Source organism: Aethalodelphis obliquidens, unplaced genomic scaffold (assembly GCF_003676395.1).
Source record: "Aethalodelphis obliquidens isolate GAN/ISIS:26980383/991018 unplaced genomic scaffold, ASM367639v1 scaffold3, whole genome shotgun sequence".
NCBI classification, from domain to species: domain Eukaryota; kingdom Metazoa; phylum Chordata; class Mammalia; order Artiodactyla; family Delphinidae; genus Aethalodelphis; species Aethalodelphis obliquidens.
In genome coordinates this window covers 7,127,944-7,146,199 of record NW_020837947.1, presented here as the reverse complement: position 1 = coordinate 7,146,199, position 18,256 = coordinate 7,127,944, and the positions used below count along the sequence as shown (strand labels likewise).

At 40.7% G+C, this 18,256-nt stretch overlaps 1 protein-coding gene across 10 annotated transcripts in view; it reads left to right on the top strand.

Annotated features, from left to right (window-relative positions):
• MAP3K4 (mitogen-activated protein kinase kinase kinase 4) overlaps nucleotides 1–18,256 on the top strand; it is a 112,802-nt gene that overhangs the window by 72,471 nt on the left and 22,075 nt on the right. For 8 of the 10 annotated variants that reach the window (XR_003427754.1, XM_027081698.1, XM_027081656.1 and 5 more), the window contains 10 exons: nucleotides 4,299–4,456; nucleotides 7,861–7,977; nucleotides 9,439–9,538; nucleotides 9,639–9,722; nucleotides 11,173–11,439; nucleotides 12,798–12,947; nucleotides 14,961–15,122; nucleotides 15,614–15,747; nucleotides 16,285–16,363; nucleotides 17,181–17,259. Coding sequence is in view for 9 of the 10 variants with exons in the window: in XM_027081698.1 (XP_026937499.1) it covers nucleotides 4,299–4,456; nucleotides 7,861–7,977; nucleotides 9,439–9,538; nucleotides 9,639–9,722; nucleotides 11,173–11,439; nucleotides 12,798–12,947; nucleotides 14,961–15,122; nucleotides 15,614–15,747; nucleotides 16,285–16,363; nucleotides 17,181–17,259 (1,330 nt within the window). In the remaining variant the exon portion in view is untranslated. The remainder of the gene's footprint in view (nucleotides 1–4,298; nucleotides 4,457–7,860; nucleotides 7,978–9,438; nucleotides 9,539–9,638; nucleotides 9,723–11,172; nucleotides 11,440–12,797; nucleotides 12,948–14,960; nucleotides 15,123–15,613; nucleotides 15,748–16,284; nucleotides 16,364–17,180; nucleotides 17,260–18,256) is intronic. The other 2 variants (XM_027081663.1, XM_027081690.1) reach the window with 1 other exon arrangement.

The window sequence follows — 18,256 nt, the reverse complement described above, 5'->3', positions numbered from 1 at the left end:
AAACTATCGATAGTTTTAAAATTGTGCCCCAAAGTGTGCTAGATGGATTAGTGCAGGGGCATAGTTTGCAAACTGGTGGAGCCCAAACAAAGTCAGTGTTTTTGTCAGGAAGGGAGGAGCGTGTGGCCTTCGGAGAGGCGGTCACCTTGTTTACTGCTCCTCCTGCCCTCCTTTAGATGCGGAGGGCCCGTCCACGGCGAGTGAGAGCTGTGGTCTCTTGGGGTGTGAATGGTCAGTAGGCAGCAGGGCACGTCCCCATAGAGGACATACTGCCAGACAGTATCCTGTCCTGTAAGCCGGGGAAGACCGCCGAGTGAGAGATGGGTTAAAAGGGCGAGGGGAAGCAGTGATCAGCAAATTATGATGCAGGATATCTGTGACTGAGGGGTCTTTACTCTGTGCTGCATCATCCTTCTGACTCGAAACACGGAGGAACTTATGCATGCAGTTGCTTCCGAGGAAGTTAACTGGTGAGTACTGGTTTGAGCCAGCAAAACCAGATGGAAGCTGTGAGCTTTCTTAGCTCATTTCCCTGGCCCTGGCCTTTAGAAACAACCAAAACAATAAACATAGTATGTGATGTAGGAATATGTGATAGACAGATTGAAGGAAATCACATAAAAAGAACTTAAAAGGAGTGAAAATATGAAAATGATGAACAAGGTGTGAGAGCTGTAGGAGACACACAAGGGAGAGCTCAGACTTGCACAGTTAGTGTTCCTATAGAAGAAAAAGGACAAAGGAGCAGAGAAGACTCCATTTTCCATTCTAGAGATGTTATTGGGTGTCTGCTGTGTACCAGGCAGGCATCGTGCCGGGTCCTGCAGGCTCGGTAAGGAGCATAAACGCCCTCTTGGAGTTTAAGAACGATGGGGAAAATGACTGTTAAATAATTGTACAGACATAACATTACAACAGTGAAAAACATCAAAGGAGAGACACGGGTCCTTTATGGACTCTCACAGTAAGGTCTGAGTTCACGTGGCGGTGAGGCAAGTCTCTCAGGAAGGGACAGTTGGAATTTATCTGAAAGTTGCTGTGTGTGTTATAATCCAATTTATGTAGTAATAATTTTAAAGCTTACATAAAACAATACTGTATCTTGTAATTTGTGTAATAACAGATTATTTTAAAAAACATATAAACCAGAAGGGGACATACTAAATGCGTAATTGTTACCTCTGAGGAGGGAGGAACGAGAGAAGTGAAGAAAGAACCCAAGGAGAAATTAACTTTGTGATGTATTATTTCTCATCGAAAAAATATCTAAAGCCATTATGACCAAATATTAACATTTGTTCATTCTGGATATTATTTGTAAAAATATTTTAAAGCCACTTTACTTTTTAGTTAAAAAAAAAAAGCGCGCGAGAGAGATTGAAAGGAACACTTTGCTGACAGAGAAGGGAGCAGATGCAAAGTTTCTGTGATGATGCAGGATAAGGGAAGCAGCTTTGGAATGAAGGTTCCCAGGAAAGCCTTGGGAAGGGACCACTGTGGCTGCAGTTAGAGGAACAGCCTGGGGGGATCCAGAGTCAATGGGAGAAGACCAGGCAGAGACTAGTCTAGTGGTGCACACGCTAGTCCCTGGATTGCAGTGGAATAGCATAAATTTAGGAAAAAGCATAAGGATTCGAAAGAAGAGAAGGAAGTGAAGTTGGCAGGACTCAGGGTTGGATTGGATATGGGGGAGGTATCGAGAGTGATTGCTGGCTGTCCAGTTTGTGCAGCAAGATGAATAGTGAAGATGGTAGGTCCAGTGAGAGTTCTCTAAATGGAAGATACCCGAGACCATTGGAAAGCCTTTGGCATTGATTTTGTTAAGGGTAAGAGATGAAAGAAAATCTCATACGTGTATATATATATAAGAGAAAGGAGAAGACTGATGGTGTCAGGTTCCTCGGGTATCACGAGGAAACGGGTCTCAAAACACAAGTGCTGGGCTTAGCAGGAAGCACAGCTCCTCTACTGTGAAAAAGGGAAGGATGGTAGGTAACAGCATGTAGGTTTCTGTTACTTGTTTCATGACGATGAGAGCTTTTATATCTAATGACTTAAAGTTTTTTTGTGAAGAGAGACGAGATCATCTGCTGAGAGTGGGTTAGGATGGGTTTTGGCAGTTTGAGGAAAATGGAGAAGTTTCAAACTCGTGGTTGTAGAGAGAAGGAAAGTGAGCTGAGCAGAGGTACAAGTATTACCAGAAATGTGTGCCGTGTGGTTGGTGAGTGTGACTGTGTAGAAGAGCGACTCCCCCCGTCGTGTGACTCGTGGCCCTCAGCTGCTGGGCTGTGCGGACGGGGAAGGGAGCTGGGCTCGTCTTGACAGGCAGGTGAGAAGAGGCAGGTGGGAAAAGGCAGTGTGAGCATTCCAGGAATGGCAAGGTGTAGGACGGTGGCAGGGACATGAGCGTACTGACAGGAGTGCTGAATAAGGAGGACAGGGACCCAGGGAAGAGAGGAGTGAGTTGGAGGAAGAAGAGGAACCAGTGGATTGGAGTTCCAGATAAAGTGAAGAGAACAGTGTAGAGGGGGGAGTTGGGCAAGCAAACTGGAGCGAGGAGAGGAGGTTTTAACATCAGTGTGTTTGAATTGGGCTTTGAGCGGTTCTGGCATTGGCAGGATCAGAAACAAAACCTTGTCAGAGAGGAGAAAAGGTGGTTGGAACTGGAGGCCATGGGGGAACGGAACTGAAATGGTGTCAGGGCGTCGTGCACCTGATGTTAAGTCACACAGCTGGTGGCTGAGCCTGGGATGGAGAGAAGACTGAGTCACAGGCTGGAGTCTGACAACTGACGGGTAGTTGAAAATCAGTAGATGATGGTGTGCAGAGGGGGCATCGTCGATGGTCTATCTGATGACATCAGTCTTAAAGGGGTAGGGTATTTCTTTTGTTTTGTTTTTAAGTAAGACTGTGTAAGAGTGATGGTTTGAAAGTAGCAGTGGGGTGCACGAGGATGCTGACTGTTTGCAACCCTTGAGATATACTGTAAGATAGTTGTCCCTTGAGAGTGTTGTCAGGGAGAAGTGCAGCTCTCAGGACAGCCAGGTTTCAGGGAAGTCAAGGAGGTGAAGGAGCATTCCAGGAATGGAAAGGGAGGTCCTGGGCCCGCTGTACAAAAGACTTGTTTCGTTTGGATGAGATGGTCATAGACCCATAAGTTGCAGGTTCCACACACACTGCTGTATTCATAGTGGACCCAGGACTGGAGATTCATGCTGCACAGCCTGGATGGAGGAGGACCCGGAATAATCCAAAGATAATTGGCAGTTTTCTTAAAATAAAGACCCCAGATTTTTGCCTACTGAAAGTTATTGTTGGGTCTCAGAAAATATTCATTTAAGTGAACCCTAAGATATAGCCTGGTGAAATAATTGAAATCCAAGACTAGAGAAAGGGTCCTGTAAACATCTAAGCAGGGCAAGGAAGCCACCTTCAGGGAGCCGGGAGAGTGGCGATTAGTGGCATCAGTTTTCTTTATGCTAACAGGACACACTGTGTTAGAAGGCAGTAGAGTAATGTCTTCAAGGTTCTGAGGGAGAGAATGTGTAACTTAAGTATTTTATACCCAGTCAAGTTATCCTTTCAGTAAAAGAATCCACAAACAGTGATGTTTCATAATATAACAATTGTTAACCTGTCTTGAGAAGATCTCCTTGATAGTAAAACCCTGCTAAGCGACAGATAAGTCAAGATAAGAATTTAGGACTGGGAAAGCTGTTGTAGAGGACTTGTGGTGGGCATAAACCCCACCTTAGAAAGATTGGGTATTTTGGTTATAGATCATAATCTATATGTCATAAACCTTGAAAAATTATATCACGAAAATCTGGATGTTGGGAAGATATAGTGGGGAGAAGTGTGCTCATTTCCACCTCTTAACACGTAAGATACCATCTAAAGTTAAAATAAGTAATTAAAGAAATAAAGGTCCCAACCTCTTAAAGGAATGTTATTCACAATATATTAATAATGAAAATTTCTGTATGCTATTTTGATTTTTTTAACTTGATCGTACTTTTCTATACAGTGCAAATATTGTAGTTATTTTCTTAGTAACTTGCAGCAATTGTGAATACTGTGTTAAATTGCTGAGGAGTTGAGTTATACAATTAAAGAAAAATGCTATTTTAGACATCAGTTAGCAGCGATGCAGAATCTCGCTTCTCTCAGCTTCATGCCTCAGTGGTCCCTCTTCCACTCGCCCTTCTGATTTATAGCTTTCCTGTTAACAGAGATGAAAGTTGTGGGTTGTTGAATTCTATTCTCAAATATCTCCTTTTACATTTTTGTATTTTAAGGTATATTTTGATTACATGAGAAGCTGGATCCAAATGCTACAGCAATTACCTCAGGCATCTCATAGTTTAAAGAATCTGTTAGAAGAAGAATGGAATTTCACCAAAGAAATAATCCATTACATCCGGGGAGGAGAAGCACAGGCTGGAAAACTTTTCTGGTAGGAATCCTTATACGCCTGTCTTCCTTTCTCACTTGTACTCTTGGTTTGCTCACCAGTTCTATTCTACACGTTTGAATGTTTAGTTACATGAAAATGATAATCACATCTTTTGTGTGCCCCTCTCCCAAGTTTTGTTATCCTTAGAGCAGTGGTTTTCAGCCAGGGGTGATTTGCCCCCTGGGGACATGTGGCAGTGTCTGGAAACAGTTCTGATTGTACTGACTGGGAGGGACTACTGTCATCTAGTGGGAACAGGCCAGGGATGCTGCCAAACATACTACAATGCGCGGGACACAGGACAGCCCCCCCAAACAAAGATTATCCACCCAAAATGTCAATTTTGAAGTTGAGAAATCCTGCCTTAGAATACACCCTCTTGGTTATACAAAAGGAGGAGAATTTAAGGCCTCTGACAAGTGGAGTAGACCTGTAGACCTTTTGTATCAGTCTTGGTGGGCACTTCCAAAGCCTAACAAGTACGTATTTTCACTGATACTGTTTTGGGAATGTAATACTAATCACAGAATCTCTTTATAAACTGGGTATTTACATATGGTGAAAGAATTGAAACGTAAACCAAGGAAAAGCATTAGGGAGGGGGGAGCGCTCACTGGTCTGTCTGTTCTAGGAAATGAATGTATCTTCTCGAGTACAGGCACCTGAATGTTGAATGTGGGGTGCGTGGTGTTTGCTGGGGGCCACTCCCCTGCCGACTGACTGAGGACCAGGCCTTTCCTTGGCTCTAAACTCTGCTGCAGTTCTTTGGTGCTGCCTTCTCTCACTTGCCCCGTCAGCCATTTTATTTCTTCATTTCTTCATTTCCATTTTATGAGTTCTTTTATGAGTTCTTTTATACCCAGCTCGTGTTTCCCTCCCCTCCCTTTATGTGCGCTCTTTAGGACTTCACCTTTTACAGAGTTCTTGTCTCACTTCAGAAACTCATTGTCCTCACTCGGATGGTCTTTGTTCCATGCTCAGCATCTCAGGAGGTTGTATTCACTTTTCTGCCCTAACCACCAGTTCTTTTTATGTTTTCCTCTGTCTTTATTTTGAGTGAACAGTGAACTTGCTCTTGTCTCAGGACTCATCCAGTCCTTCAGGCCGAGGTTCCCAGTCTGTCCTGTTTTCCTGTTCAGATTGGTTCTCATAGTCAGCCTTAGGAAGAAATGCATTCACTAGCATTTTCAGCATCTCTCCCCCTCTTAATTTTCCATTGTTCTGCTTTGCCTGTAATTTCTTCTGTTTGCATCTTCTGTTCTCAGGCTGTCAAGCTTTGTTAAGGAAATTTTTTTACAAGGTTACTGTTGCATTTCACTACCAATTCTTGTTATATAATTTCTTTGTACCCTCACTTTGTACCCTGTCAGTCTTTCTGTTTTTATCTTTTGCTTGTCCTTCAGGTTCCTTTCAGTGCAGTGTCTGGCCTTCAACTTCATATCCGTGTTCTGAGAAGCTCCAGAGCTTTTCCATTGCCTCTGCTTTGGGACTGTCCACCTGCACTGTTCTAGTTCTGGGCGTTCGTTGTGTTAGTGCAACATTCTGCTTCATACACTATTTCTCCCAGGTTCGGTCAGTCTTGACATTAACCCTGACTCCTTTCTTTCTCTCATACACCACCTCTAATTCCATGTGGCTGTCCCTTCAGAATACATCCAGAATCTGACCTCTGCTCACCACTGCCTATTTCCCCTCTTCCCAGACTGTTATTTCTTGTGTTGCTGTAGTAGCTCTCTTAAGTAGTCTCTCTGCTTCTGCCCTTCATCTTCTATGGTTTATTCTCAGTGATCTTGTTAAAATGTACATCAGACCATTTTTACCTCTGCTCCAGATATGCCAGTGGCTCTCCTCCTTACTCAAATTAAAGTGAGAATGCCTAAACAATGGCCCATAAGGCCTGGTACAGTCTGACTTTTCAGTTAATCTTTGTCCTCACCTCCTAGGTTCTCCTGTGCTTACTCTGCAGCCACAGGAGATTCCTTCCTGTTTTTCATAGGCTGGGCCTGCTCTGTCCTCAGGCTCTTTGCACTTGCTGGTCCCTCTACTGGGACTGCTCTTCACCAGTTATTTCCATGACTCATTTCCCCACTTCCTGTAGGTCTTTGGCCACGTGTTACCTTCTGCATATTAAAAGTTGAAATTCCTACCTGCAAGTACACCTTAGCTTTCTTCCCTATTTTATTTCTCTCCATAGAACTTATCAGTATCTGAAATACTGTATATATATTTTTTTAAATTTTATTTATTTATTTTTCTCCATTCACTGGAGGGATTTTATCTGTTTTGTTCAGTACTGCTTACTCCATAACAGATACTGAATATTTGTTGAATAAATTGATCCTGAATATCCTTGTATACTACTGCTCTTAAAAGCACGTTTCCAATCAGGACATTTTCCCACTCGGTTATTTTTAAAGCCCACCCTCTTTGCCTACCAAAGGACAATCACACAGTTACATGACATCCAGGGCCTTCCACAGCACGGCCCGGTTGCCTTCCCGGTTCCCCCTCCTCTGCTCTTTCCAGGTTGACAGTTTCTTTTCACAAACATGCCTCTTGCTTAACACATCATCATGCCCTTTGATCATATTTATTGTTCTTCCTGGACTTTCCTTCCCCCTCCTCCATTCTCTTCCTGTCAGAGCCACTCTTCCCACTGTTGTAGTTGCTACAGTTCTGCATTGCCTGCAAGGCCCATTGAACTCATACCTTCAGCTGGGTTTGATCTCGCTCCTCAGACAACTCCCGTAGCAGTTACCGTCTGCCCTATCCGATGTTGGTTGTAGACTTCCCTGCTCTGTTTTACTAGGTTATAAGCTCCTTTTCATCATAGAAGCCAGTAAGCTGCTGTTGAGTTTTTACTAAACTCATTTAGATGGATTTTATATGCTTGGGTTTGCATTTTAACCCTAGTATTTAGATTGTATACTTGATGAGAAGCATCAGCTGATTAGAGTAGTTCATGTTTATTGACTATGAAAGCTAACTGTGAGGGAAGTTTTTAAAAACAATTGCATTTAAGGAATTCACTTTATTTCTTATGCCATCGTTTAGTTCATTAAGCTTTTAAAAAATATTTTGTTGTAGATATATGTTTGAGGCCATTTTACACCATTTTGAACATTTGTTTAAGATGAAAATAACATTTGTGTGATAATTACATAGCTACTGTGAATGTAATTTAAGATTTTAAGGTTTATAATGAAAAACTGGTTGTAGAACAAAGGTACATACATTCCATAATAGAGATTTCTACTTGTTTCACATTAATCGTGATTCTCACTGTCATTGATTTTTAAACTGTTAAAATAATAGCTGAATCTTTGAGTTTCTCATTCAAGAATTAGAATGAGTGAGGACAGTTTTTCTTCTCTGGTTTACTTTTGTTGTTCTTGTTCCCTTAGTGACATTGCAGGAATGCTGCTGAAATCGACAGGAAGTTTTCTAGAATCTGGCTTACAGGAGAGCTGTGCAGAGTTTTGGACCAGTGCCGATGATAGTAGTGCTTCAGATGAAATAAGGTTGAAGTTGCATTTTCTTTCCTCTCCCATTTTTTATTTCATGTAGTTTTATTCTTGGTAATGAGCCTGAAATGAGCCTTGTTGAAACCAAATCATGTTAGACTTGAAGAACTTGGGTAGTAGACATAAAGGGATTTATTTCTTACTACTGTATTGTCTTTTTATATGATCCCTTAGTTATGGTTTTATGTAAAATTGTCTTTGAAGGTGATTTTTATTTAGCCTAATAAAAACAGTGTCCTTCGAGAAAATGTTGTTTAAGTTGACTAAAAATGAATAGGGTAGAATTCGTTCACATGTTCCGGAATGTCTTTAATTAAATAATTGTTTCTGTCCTTTAAAGACTCTGTAGCAGTCCATGAATACATTTAATTGATATTTGGTACATTTTTATTGTTTTTATACTAAGCTTATCCCTTCTGTTGAACTTTAAGCTTGAGAACCCGAAACCATGGCTTGCACACCTACTGCATTTCCTCCAATTCTATGCAGATGGCATTGAGGATGAACCATGTTAAAGTGCTGTTTTTGTGGCATATGTAATACTCATAGAGCTATTTAGTGGCCAATTATCAGCAATATCCTATGAGTCAACATTGAAGTGCTCAGGCAGAACTAACTTCTCTAGAGATGTTTTCTCTCACTTTCCAAAATTTGATTAAAAAAACACATTTTTGGGTTTCAGAACACTGGGATGTCTTTATGCCAGGATTAGAGAAAGAAGTGACCACATAGGCTCTCACCTGGGAAAATACCTAATAGCTGAGAAATGGGGTGAATTAGTTTGTAGAAGGTCTTGCAGTTTTGAACGCAAACATGGAAGATTCAAAATACGAGAATTCAAGAATTAAGACGGTGAAGTAGAGAATGGGTCTGATAATGCCCCGATTGTTTGCTAGGGATGGATCTAGACGTGGGTCCACGTGCAGTGATTTGTGGGGCTGACTTGTCCTGGCTGCAGAGAGGCCACGGGCCTGGTGCACATCCCTTCCCAAGTCATAGCTCAGCAATGTCCTGTTGGTGGATTGAAAACAGCTGTGATGGGAGTATTCTCACCATGAAAATTGGCAAACACCACACAAGGCAATATTTTGGGGGGAGCAGGTTGTTAAACGTTTGATGGTTCACTACTATTATATATATATATTCCTTTTTAGTTAGATTATGAGCTGGGAGTCAAGAACTTATTTCAAACTCCAAGAATTATCCTAATGAAGCCTTTAGAAGATTGAGCATACTCCTATTTGGAGGTTAAGTGTGCCTTCCTTATTTAAAAAATACAAGTACTTTCTAGAAAGCTGTGGGGAGCAAGGTTCTGAATATTATGAATCCATTCCCAACAATTGCTAGCTTCTAACATCTTCGGTCTCTATTAACGTGATTTGGAATTTGCTTCATCTGTATTGTGTATTTCTTGGCATACCGTAATGTATTCTAACTGGATTTCAATCAACTTGGCAGGAGATCTGTTATAGAGATCAGTCGAGCACTGAAGGAGCTCTTTCACGAGGCTAGAGAAAGAGCCTCCAAAGCACTTGGATTTGCTAAAATGCTGAGAAAGGTGAGTTAGCAATCCTGATTAGTTATTATTTTTTTCTTATTTTTCTTTTATTTTTTAAAAAGCTAACCCTAAAGAAGTTTCTTTGTAACTGTGATCCTAGGACCTGGAAATAGCTGCAGAGTTCATACTTTCAGCCCCAGTTAGAGACCTTCTGGATGTCCTGAAATCAAAACAGTACGTTAAGGTATGTATTTAAGGTGGCATAATTATTTTACCTTTCTTACTTTACTCTAAAACAGACAGACTTTTTCTTAAAGGTCTAGAGAGTAAATATTTTAGGCTTTGCAGTCCATATGTGGACCCCAGTTTTAAGGCTGTTCCATAATTTCCCAATGCAACAATTAGAAAAAGTTTTTCATACTTGACTTACTAACTTGTTTTAAGAATACAGAAGAAAAACCCCAAACATTTACTCATACAATATAATTTATCAAATTAGTTACACATATATATTTAAAATAATGTCTATAAAGTCATGTGTTGCTTTTAAGTAATTGCTTTTTCACCCTCACATTTCCTGAAACAATTCAGATTTTCTACGTGAATCTTTGACGTCAGTGTCCTGGCCATCACTAGACCCACGTTTTGACACGTCAGTGTCCTGGCCATCACTAGACCCACTTTTTGAGTCACCATGTTTGCTCCCATTTAAGCTGTTTGAGCTTAGTACTTTCAGAATATGTGTATGATGTCACGGGAAGTTATATCCCACATGTGTTTATGTGTGACTCGCACAACGTAATCACATATGTACCTTGTTCCAGTGATCTTTAAAAGGCTATTTACGGTGCCCCTGTCAAGGATAATTAGTGGATCTGTATTAACATCTTTTGCCTTTCACTGAGTCAGGTGACTTTCTCTTTCAAAGATGTCGTGCGGCCTATGCTCCCCTGGGATTCTGCTCCTGGTGCCGAAGACCCTAGTCACCAGTGCCCACTGCAGGGCGTTGCTCTGCGGGAGCAGTTTTGCATAAAAACTGCACTGCAGTGGCATTCACTGAGGTTGTTTCAGGCTGACATTCTTCCCCTGATGAGTGTTCTCTTTGTTGTTGAAAATAAAGAGATTGGAGGATTCCTTGTATGCGGAGAAACTTTACCAAGCCTCTCCCCCAGTATAGTCACACTCTCCCTCCTCCAGTCACACTGAACTGAGTTACAGTCGGCTCTCGGTATCTGCGGGTTCTGCAGTCGCTGATTCAACTAACTGCAAATTGAAAATAGTTAGGAAAAAAACATTCCTGAAAGTTTCAAAAAGCAAAACTTGAATTTGCAACATGCTGGCAACAGTTTACCTAGCATTCACATTGTATTTGGTATCATAAGTAATCCAGAGATGATTTGAAGTATACGGGAGGTTGTGTATAGGTTACGTGCAAATACTACGCCACTTGATATAAGGGACTCGAGCATCCACAGATTTTGGTATCCGAGGGGGTCCCGGAACCAGGCCTCTGTGGATGCCCAGGGACGACGGGACTTGCCGTTCCCTTCATAGCTCTAATTAATGCCTTTCCCACATCTCCTTGCCCAAACCCACTTGACTTTTTCTAGGTTTTTTTTGTTTTGTTTTTTAAATAACATTTCTATAATATACTTTGTTCTTTAATTCAAGATTTTGGATTGTTTCTTTTCCAGGTACAAATTCCTGGCTTAGAAAACTTGCAGGTGTTTGTTCCAGACACCCTTGCTGAGGAGAAGAGTATTATTTTGCAGTTACTCAATGCAGCCGCAGGAAAGGACTGCTCGAAAGACTCATACGAACTACTAATTGACGCCTATCTGCTTCTAACCAAACATAGTGACCGCACTCAGGACTCAGATGGCAGCTGGGCCACGTGGGAGGCACAGCCTGTCAAAATTGTGCCTCAGGTGGAGACTGTCGATACCTTGAGAAGCATGCAGGTCTGTCTCACTCCCAGTCCCTGCCCCACCGTTCCCCACCCTGCCTGGAAGCAGTATTGCTTACTTAAAATACTTTTAGGAAAAAGGAATTGTTAGCAGCTCGTGAATGATTGGTTTAAGCAGTCTCAAGTATCCACTTCCCCAAAATAGACCTTGATGTGTTGATAGATAGTTTTGTAGCATTATTGTACTAAAATATTCGGGCAAATTCTTTAAGTATGTTCAATTATACCAAAATATTTGAAAAGTTTTATTTATATCTTTCCTTACTCCAGCCATGTATGTAGTTAGATCCAACCACCCCTGATCTGAAAGGAGTTATCTACTCCTTTAACTTGTAGTTGCAGAAATCCCAGTTCTCCGAGTACTCTGATTTGCTGGCTACTTAAGTTTTCATTTTTGTAGTCAAGGTTTTCACCTGCCTACCTAACAGGGATCCCATGACAATCTGTGTAACTCAGTAATTCAAACTGTAAGAAGCCTTCTCATGCCTCTGTGTTCAGCTCTGGAACAGCGGTGGTGAGTGCACATGTGCACCTCGAACTCAGCCAGACCAGAGCTGGGCACCCTGGCCAACTGTCCCCTCAGCTCTACGAATCTGCCTTCTCTCTTGTATTCCCTGTCTCAGTGACTGGTGCTCTGTCCACTCAGTTGTTTAAACCAGGATGTGACAGTTCATATAATTTCAGCCTCCCCCCACTTCCACTTAGTCACTAGCCCAGCACCGAAGCCTTTCTGGTAAACGAGCCTTTCTCTGCATCCCCAGAGCAGCTGCCGTGGTCAGACCTTATCACCCCTTTCCTGGACTGTTGCAGGGCCCTCCTTGCTTCAACCCTCGCCTTCCCTCCCTCCAATTCTGTATTTGTTCGCTTGTTTTGGTACTTCCAGAATGATCCTTATAATTCATACATCTCATCACAGGTCTACTCAAAATACTGCAATGACCATCACTTCAGGAAGACAAATAATAAAGTCTTGGTTTCTGTTTCATGCAAGGCCCCTCATCTCATCCCACTCTTATTCCTGCATTTTCTATCTCCACATGCTGCTTCAACACACACACAAACACACACTCTGCTCCAGGAGTAATGAATCTCTTGGAGTTCTAGCATACTTCAAAGACTTCATGCCCACATAATTCCGTGGGACTCCTCCCCATTGCGCTGGAGATCAGAACCGTCAGTGCCCCCTGCAGTGTGCTGCTCCATGGGAGCAGCTATGCTTGACAACTACTTTCTGATCAGATGGTTGCTGGCCTGGTGGCCCTGAGGTTGGTCTTGTTTTGAGACTGGGGGTTGAACTAGAGTGGAAAACTAAGTGGGTCTGTGTTTAAGCCCTGTGCTTGCTTTTCCTCCCAGGTGGATAATCTTTTACTAGTTGTCATGGAGTCTGCGCATCTCATAATTCATAGAAAAACTTTCCAGCAGTCCACTGAAGGACTCATGACTCTACGCCAGGAGCAGACATCCAGTCAGCCCGTCATCGCCAGAGCTTTGCAGCAGCTGAAGGTATTTCACCATCAACTCTACCGTAACTAATTTATTTACGTTTGGTGTAATGCTAGGGAAGAATCAGTTTGTTATAATTTAAGTCACTCCAGGGACTTGAACTCTTACAGTGTCCTCCCCACTCTCCCTCTCTTCCATTTTCCCATGTGTCTAAGTTAAAAATTTTCTGGATCTTTCTTGGAACTGTGTAACATTAGAATTGGAGAGGATAAAAATTTGAATCGTCACATGACTTCTTAATGGTCACGTGGTTGGTTAGTATGGGACTTTTAGATCTCCTCATTCCTAATCCAAGTTTATTTCTCCTTTAGCAATTACCAGTATTTACTAGAGGCACCTTAAGTCAAAAATGTGTAATTTAAAAGAAGAGTTATTTATTCTTTCATTCAGTCAAATTAATTGAGAAAGCTAGTTGCAGACAGGCAGAAAGGCCTTCAAGTTCATGACAAGGCAGAACCTTGCCTTCTCTGCCATTATTTCCCATTTTCACCCGCTTCCTATTTTGCACTCCATTTATCAGTCTTGGTCTCATGCACACTTTCCCGCAGCCCATCAATCTTCTCAGTCACATTAAGGCTTGACTTCTTGAAGAAGAAGGACTTCTTGAAATTACAAGTAGTTTTGATAAACGTTTGTTTTCCTTTTGTCAATCTGATTTGTCTTATTTATCTATAAACATTCTTTCTTTCTTTTTTTTTTTTTTCTATAAACATTCTTTCTTACAGATTGTCACCCCACTCAGATACCAGGGCAGGGGACTTTTGTTTTTTCTTTTAGTTTGAGTTAATGAATTCTGGAGAGTACAAAATTATATAAGATATTGATTATTCTTGAGCTTAAGGAATTTGTAGCCTTAAGGATCTAAACTGTCACACTAAAGTACAGAGGAGGGAGAGATTAGATCCTCCTAGTAGCATCTGGGAATTGCTGCCATGGAGGCATTTCAGCTTGGGAGTATTTCAAAAGATGCAAATTGGGAAGGGACCAATAAGAGAAACATTTGGGCATTGGTGTGTGAGGATCAGGGTTATGAGAAGGCTCGCTGAATATCAGGCGGTCTGATTTGCTTGGATCTTGGTGTATACAGTGGAAAGTAGTGAGAGAGGAGGTTAGTAAAGTCAAGTGGGCAAAAATCAGGCTGTTCAGAGATTGTGGATGTCATCTTCTAAGCCCCGGCGAATTGTCAAAGATTTTGGAAGAATATTTTGGAATACTGTGTAGAGGAACTACCTGATAGAGACGTGTACATATGTGTGTGTTTAAGGGTGGGTGGAAAGGGAACCCAGTTTGGAGCTGTTGTACTATTAATTAGGGAAGACAACGAAGCTTGAGCTAGGGCAGGGTTTCTCAACCCCCATACTGGTGACATTTTAGGTCAGTCAATAATTCTTAGTTTGGGGGAGCTGCCCTGTGTGTTGTAAGATGTCTGGCAGCATCCCTGGCCTCTGCACAGTAGATGCCAGTAGATTTCACAACACCCCCCCCCACCCCATGTTTGGACAACCAGAAATATCTCCAGACGTTGCCAGTGTCCCCTGGGGTGGTAACATTGGTCTCGGTTGAGAACCCCTGAGCAGGGGGATAAGAAGGGCAGTGCGACTGATAACACTGTGGAGGTCATTTAGAAATCATAGTCCACTCTGGGGAATTGAAACCGTACTTACACTTGAGCAACCACCGAGGGGAGAAAACAACTGGTGGTTGATAGGCAGAAATACCGAAGCTGTAAGCATCTATTCAAAGACCACCTTGTAATTAGGCATCATATTTTAAATGGACTGTTTTCCTCTTGTCTTTCATAAGTTTTTAAGAATACCTAATACAAATAAAAATGAAAATACTAATTTTTTTCCTATTTTTGGTCATTCCTTTTGAATAACCAAAGTAAATATGACTGGAATATATTACAATGGTCAATGTCTGTGTGATGATGAAAGAAATCTTCCTCTAAAATACAATAAGTATTGTGTGATTTGTTTCACTTCGGATTAATTGTGGTTTGGGATTCTTTAGAATGATGCATTAGAGCTTTGCAACAGAATAAGTGATGCCATTGACCGAGTGGACCACATGTTCACTTCAGAATTTGACGCTGAAGTTGATGAATCTGAATCTGCTACGTTGCAGCAGTATTATCGAGAAGCCATGATTCAAGGGTACAATTTTGGGTTCGAGGTAGGTACAAAATAAGAGGAAACACACAGTACAATTTTGCGATTGCTTTGTAACTTACTTACAGAAAGCATTAGGAATCTTGTACAGCAAATCTCATGATCTCATTATTGTAATCACAGCTTAGTCAAGAATGTCATCTTACATCCCTGTTGAATATCAGAAATGCTGGGTTACTTTTAAACTGTCAGATATTTACTCAGTTTTTATTTTGTGTTAACAGCTATCCACTTACATTTAAAAACCTTCTTTAAGAGATGTTTAATATCATAAAAGCATATTCTTAATTTCAACTTATGAGGAAGACATTTGTGAAATTGCATTTTAAGACATTATTTTCTCTATAACTCTTCACACTCTTTTTAGAATATGTGAAGTTCATTGGCTTTTGCTTTTCGTTTTTAGAAAAATGGCATTTAAACAGCATTATGGTGTTTAGGTATTTGTGTAATGGTTTTCTTCTTAATCTTGATATACGTGAAACCTTCTTACAGTATCATAAAGAAGTCGTTCGTTTGATGTCTGGCGAGTTTAGACAGAAGATAGGAGACAAGTATATAAGCTTTGCCCGGAAATGGATGAATTACGTCCTGACTAAATGTGAGAGTGGTAGAGGGACAAGACCCAGGTAATGACCACGTAGGGTGGCTCCTTCATGAGCCATGTGGGGTTGCTGATACTTCATTCTTATATTTTATGTGGGATTTCTGAGCAGATGACACAAAAAGCATTTTGAACTCTTTGGTGATCAGTGTTTTTCTTCCTTTTTTTAAAAAACAAACCTATTTACATAGAAACCCCCATAACTCTTGGAAAACTTTTTCTTTTGTGATTGTTCCAAAATGAGTTATCTTTAAGCAGTTCACATTCTCCCTGGACAGGTCTTCCTGCTTGCTAATCTTCTTTTCTCCTTCATGAAATTTATGCCTCTTATTTAGTGTAAATGGAAAAGAAATTGGTAACCTGTTCCTTTACTAAGAAGCTATTTGTCTTTCTCAAAACATGATGTAAACTTACTCAACACGAGGCAGATGGCAGAGACACAAATGCGTTTTGTCCTAGATGATAATTTTCCGATCAGATTACTTTTCAGGGTTGTATAGACTAAAATGACTATGGTGTTTGCTTGATGGTTTTGTGACTCTTGAACTTTTCCTCGTGACAGGTGGGCAACTCAAGGTTTTGACTTCCTGCAAGCCATTGAACCTGCTTTCATTTCAGCTTTACCAGAAGATGACTTCCTGGTATGGGATATTCTAAAGTGTTTTTCCTTAAAAAAAACCCAAATAAGTTGATCACTCTCTATTTCTGATGGTGTATCTTTTTATTAATTTAAAAGCGGTTCTGAAATATTTTCACATAATTGTCATGATAATGCCGAGAGGTTAAAGCACTAATAGCAGAGTAGGACGTTCAGTGCTCTTTTTATAACAATGTTGTCCAGCTGACCACGTCAGTGTACGGTTGTTCGTGCAGCCTGGCACTTACAAAACACGTGTCGGTTTTGTATTTTGTAAAGTGCCGCTGCTTTTTAGCAGCTCCATGAAGAGCAAGGAATAGCTGTTTCACTTCAGTGTTAGTCGCCGTGCAGCACGCGGGATATTAGTTCCCCAACCAGGAGTTGAACCCATGCCCGCTGCAGTGGAAGCACAGAGTTTTAGCCACTGGACCGCCAGGCAAGTCCAGTGTGCGTCATTATAGAGCATAATGGCAAATGTTAAGTATTATCACCAGTATCCAGATAAATTCCATCAGATCAGAAAGATGTTTTTCAAATGTGAATTCACTCATTTTAGCCTCCAAATAGTAGAGGAGATTACAGGAGTCCTTCGCTTGTGTACATCATGGCATTATGGGGAGCTGATAAAAAATGGAATTGTATATTATCTTAAATTATGTATGATTTATGTTTATACCTATTTTCTTTTAAAATAACTTTGAAAATATTTACTTAAGGATAGCCTGTTTTCTTTTAAATATACCGAAAGCCTAATTTGTGCGACTTATATAATTGAGTGTACATTTTTTCTCTTTTCCTTTTCCATTTCCTTTGGTTTCTAGAGTTTACAAGCCCTGATGAATGAATGCATTGGCCATGTAATAGGAAAGCCACACAGTCCTATTACAGGTTTGTACCTTGGTAAGAAAACAGTTAGAGTGTCTCTCCTAGAACCTACTGGTTTGGGTGAGCACATTGTCTCATCATTGCAGTTATTTAAAATGCTATAGAGGTTCTCTGAGAATATTCAGGAAAATGACAGTGAAAGTTACAGGAATGAGGTGTATACATAGAGAACTCCACAGTAGTCTTTCTGAATTTAACAGGAAGATTAAAATGCAAGCACAAGGTGGTCTATGCTTGCCCACAGTATTTAGTTAGCTACAGGTTTTTTCTTGTTACACCAACACTCTCATTCTGTTCTCCCCCCTAAATTCTTTTCCCCTGGGGAGGAGAGACTTAGAGAAATAGTTGTCTGGTAAGAAGCAAGGCCTTTCTTGCTGCAGGTGGGTGAGTATAATTGTTCTGCCCTTCCTTTCTCACCTTTTGAAGGAGAATGAGTCTGTTTTCTTCACAGCTTTCCAAAGTACCCATTCCTCACTAATGTAGGAAATTCCTAATTGCTCCCCCCCATTCCTATTTGGTGTTACTTGAAAAAGAAAAAAGTTAAGTTCTGCTATAATATACTTAAATTACTGTTTTCAGTTCCAGTCGATATGTAGCTTTACAGTGTATGTTGAAACTTTAAAACAAAATATGTATCAGAAAACAGCTGTCTTACCCTATTCTTGAGATAGTAAACCAAAGCAAAACTATATTTATATGTAATAAACAACCAAAACTGAAAACTTAGAAATCTTAAACATTTCATTTACACAAAAGAAAATAATTCATGAATGGTAAATTTATTGAGCAGCAGCTATATCTTAAAGGGTACTTGCTAGCTACTGAAAGTTTAGTAGACCAGGTCTTAATGCTTGATTTCTTTAATCTTTAAAATTCACCCAGTTTATACCTCTTTTTCTCCCAAGGCTGCTATGAAATGAAAGTTATCATTTATAAAACTATTTGAACATTTTATATAAAACGTGCTATATTCTCATCAATCTTTTGATTAAGCGTATTATCATAAATACTT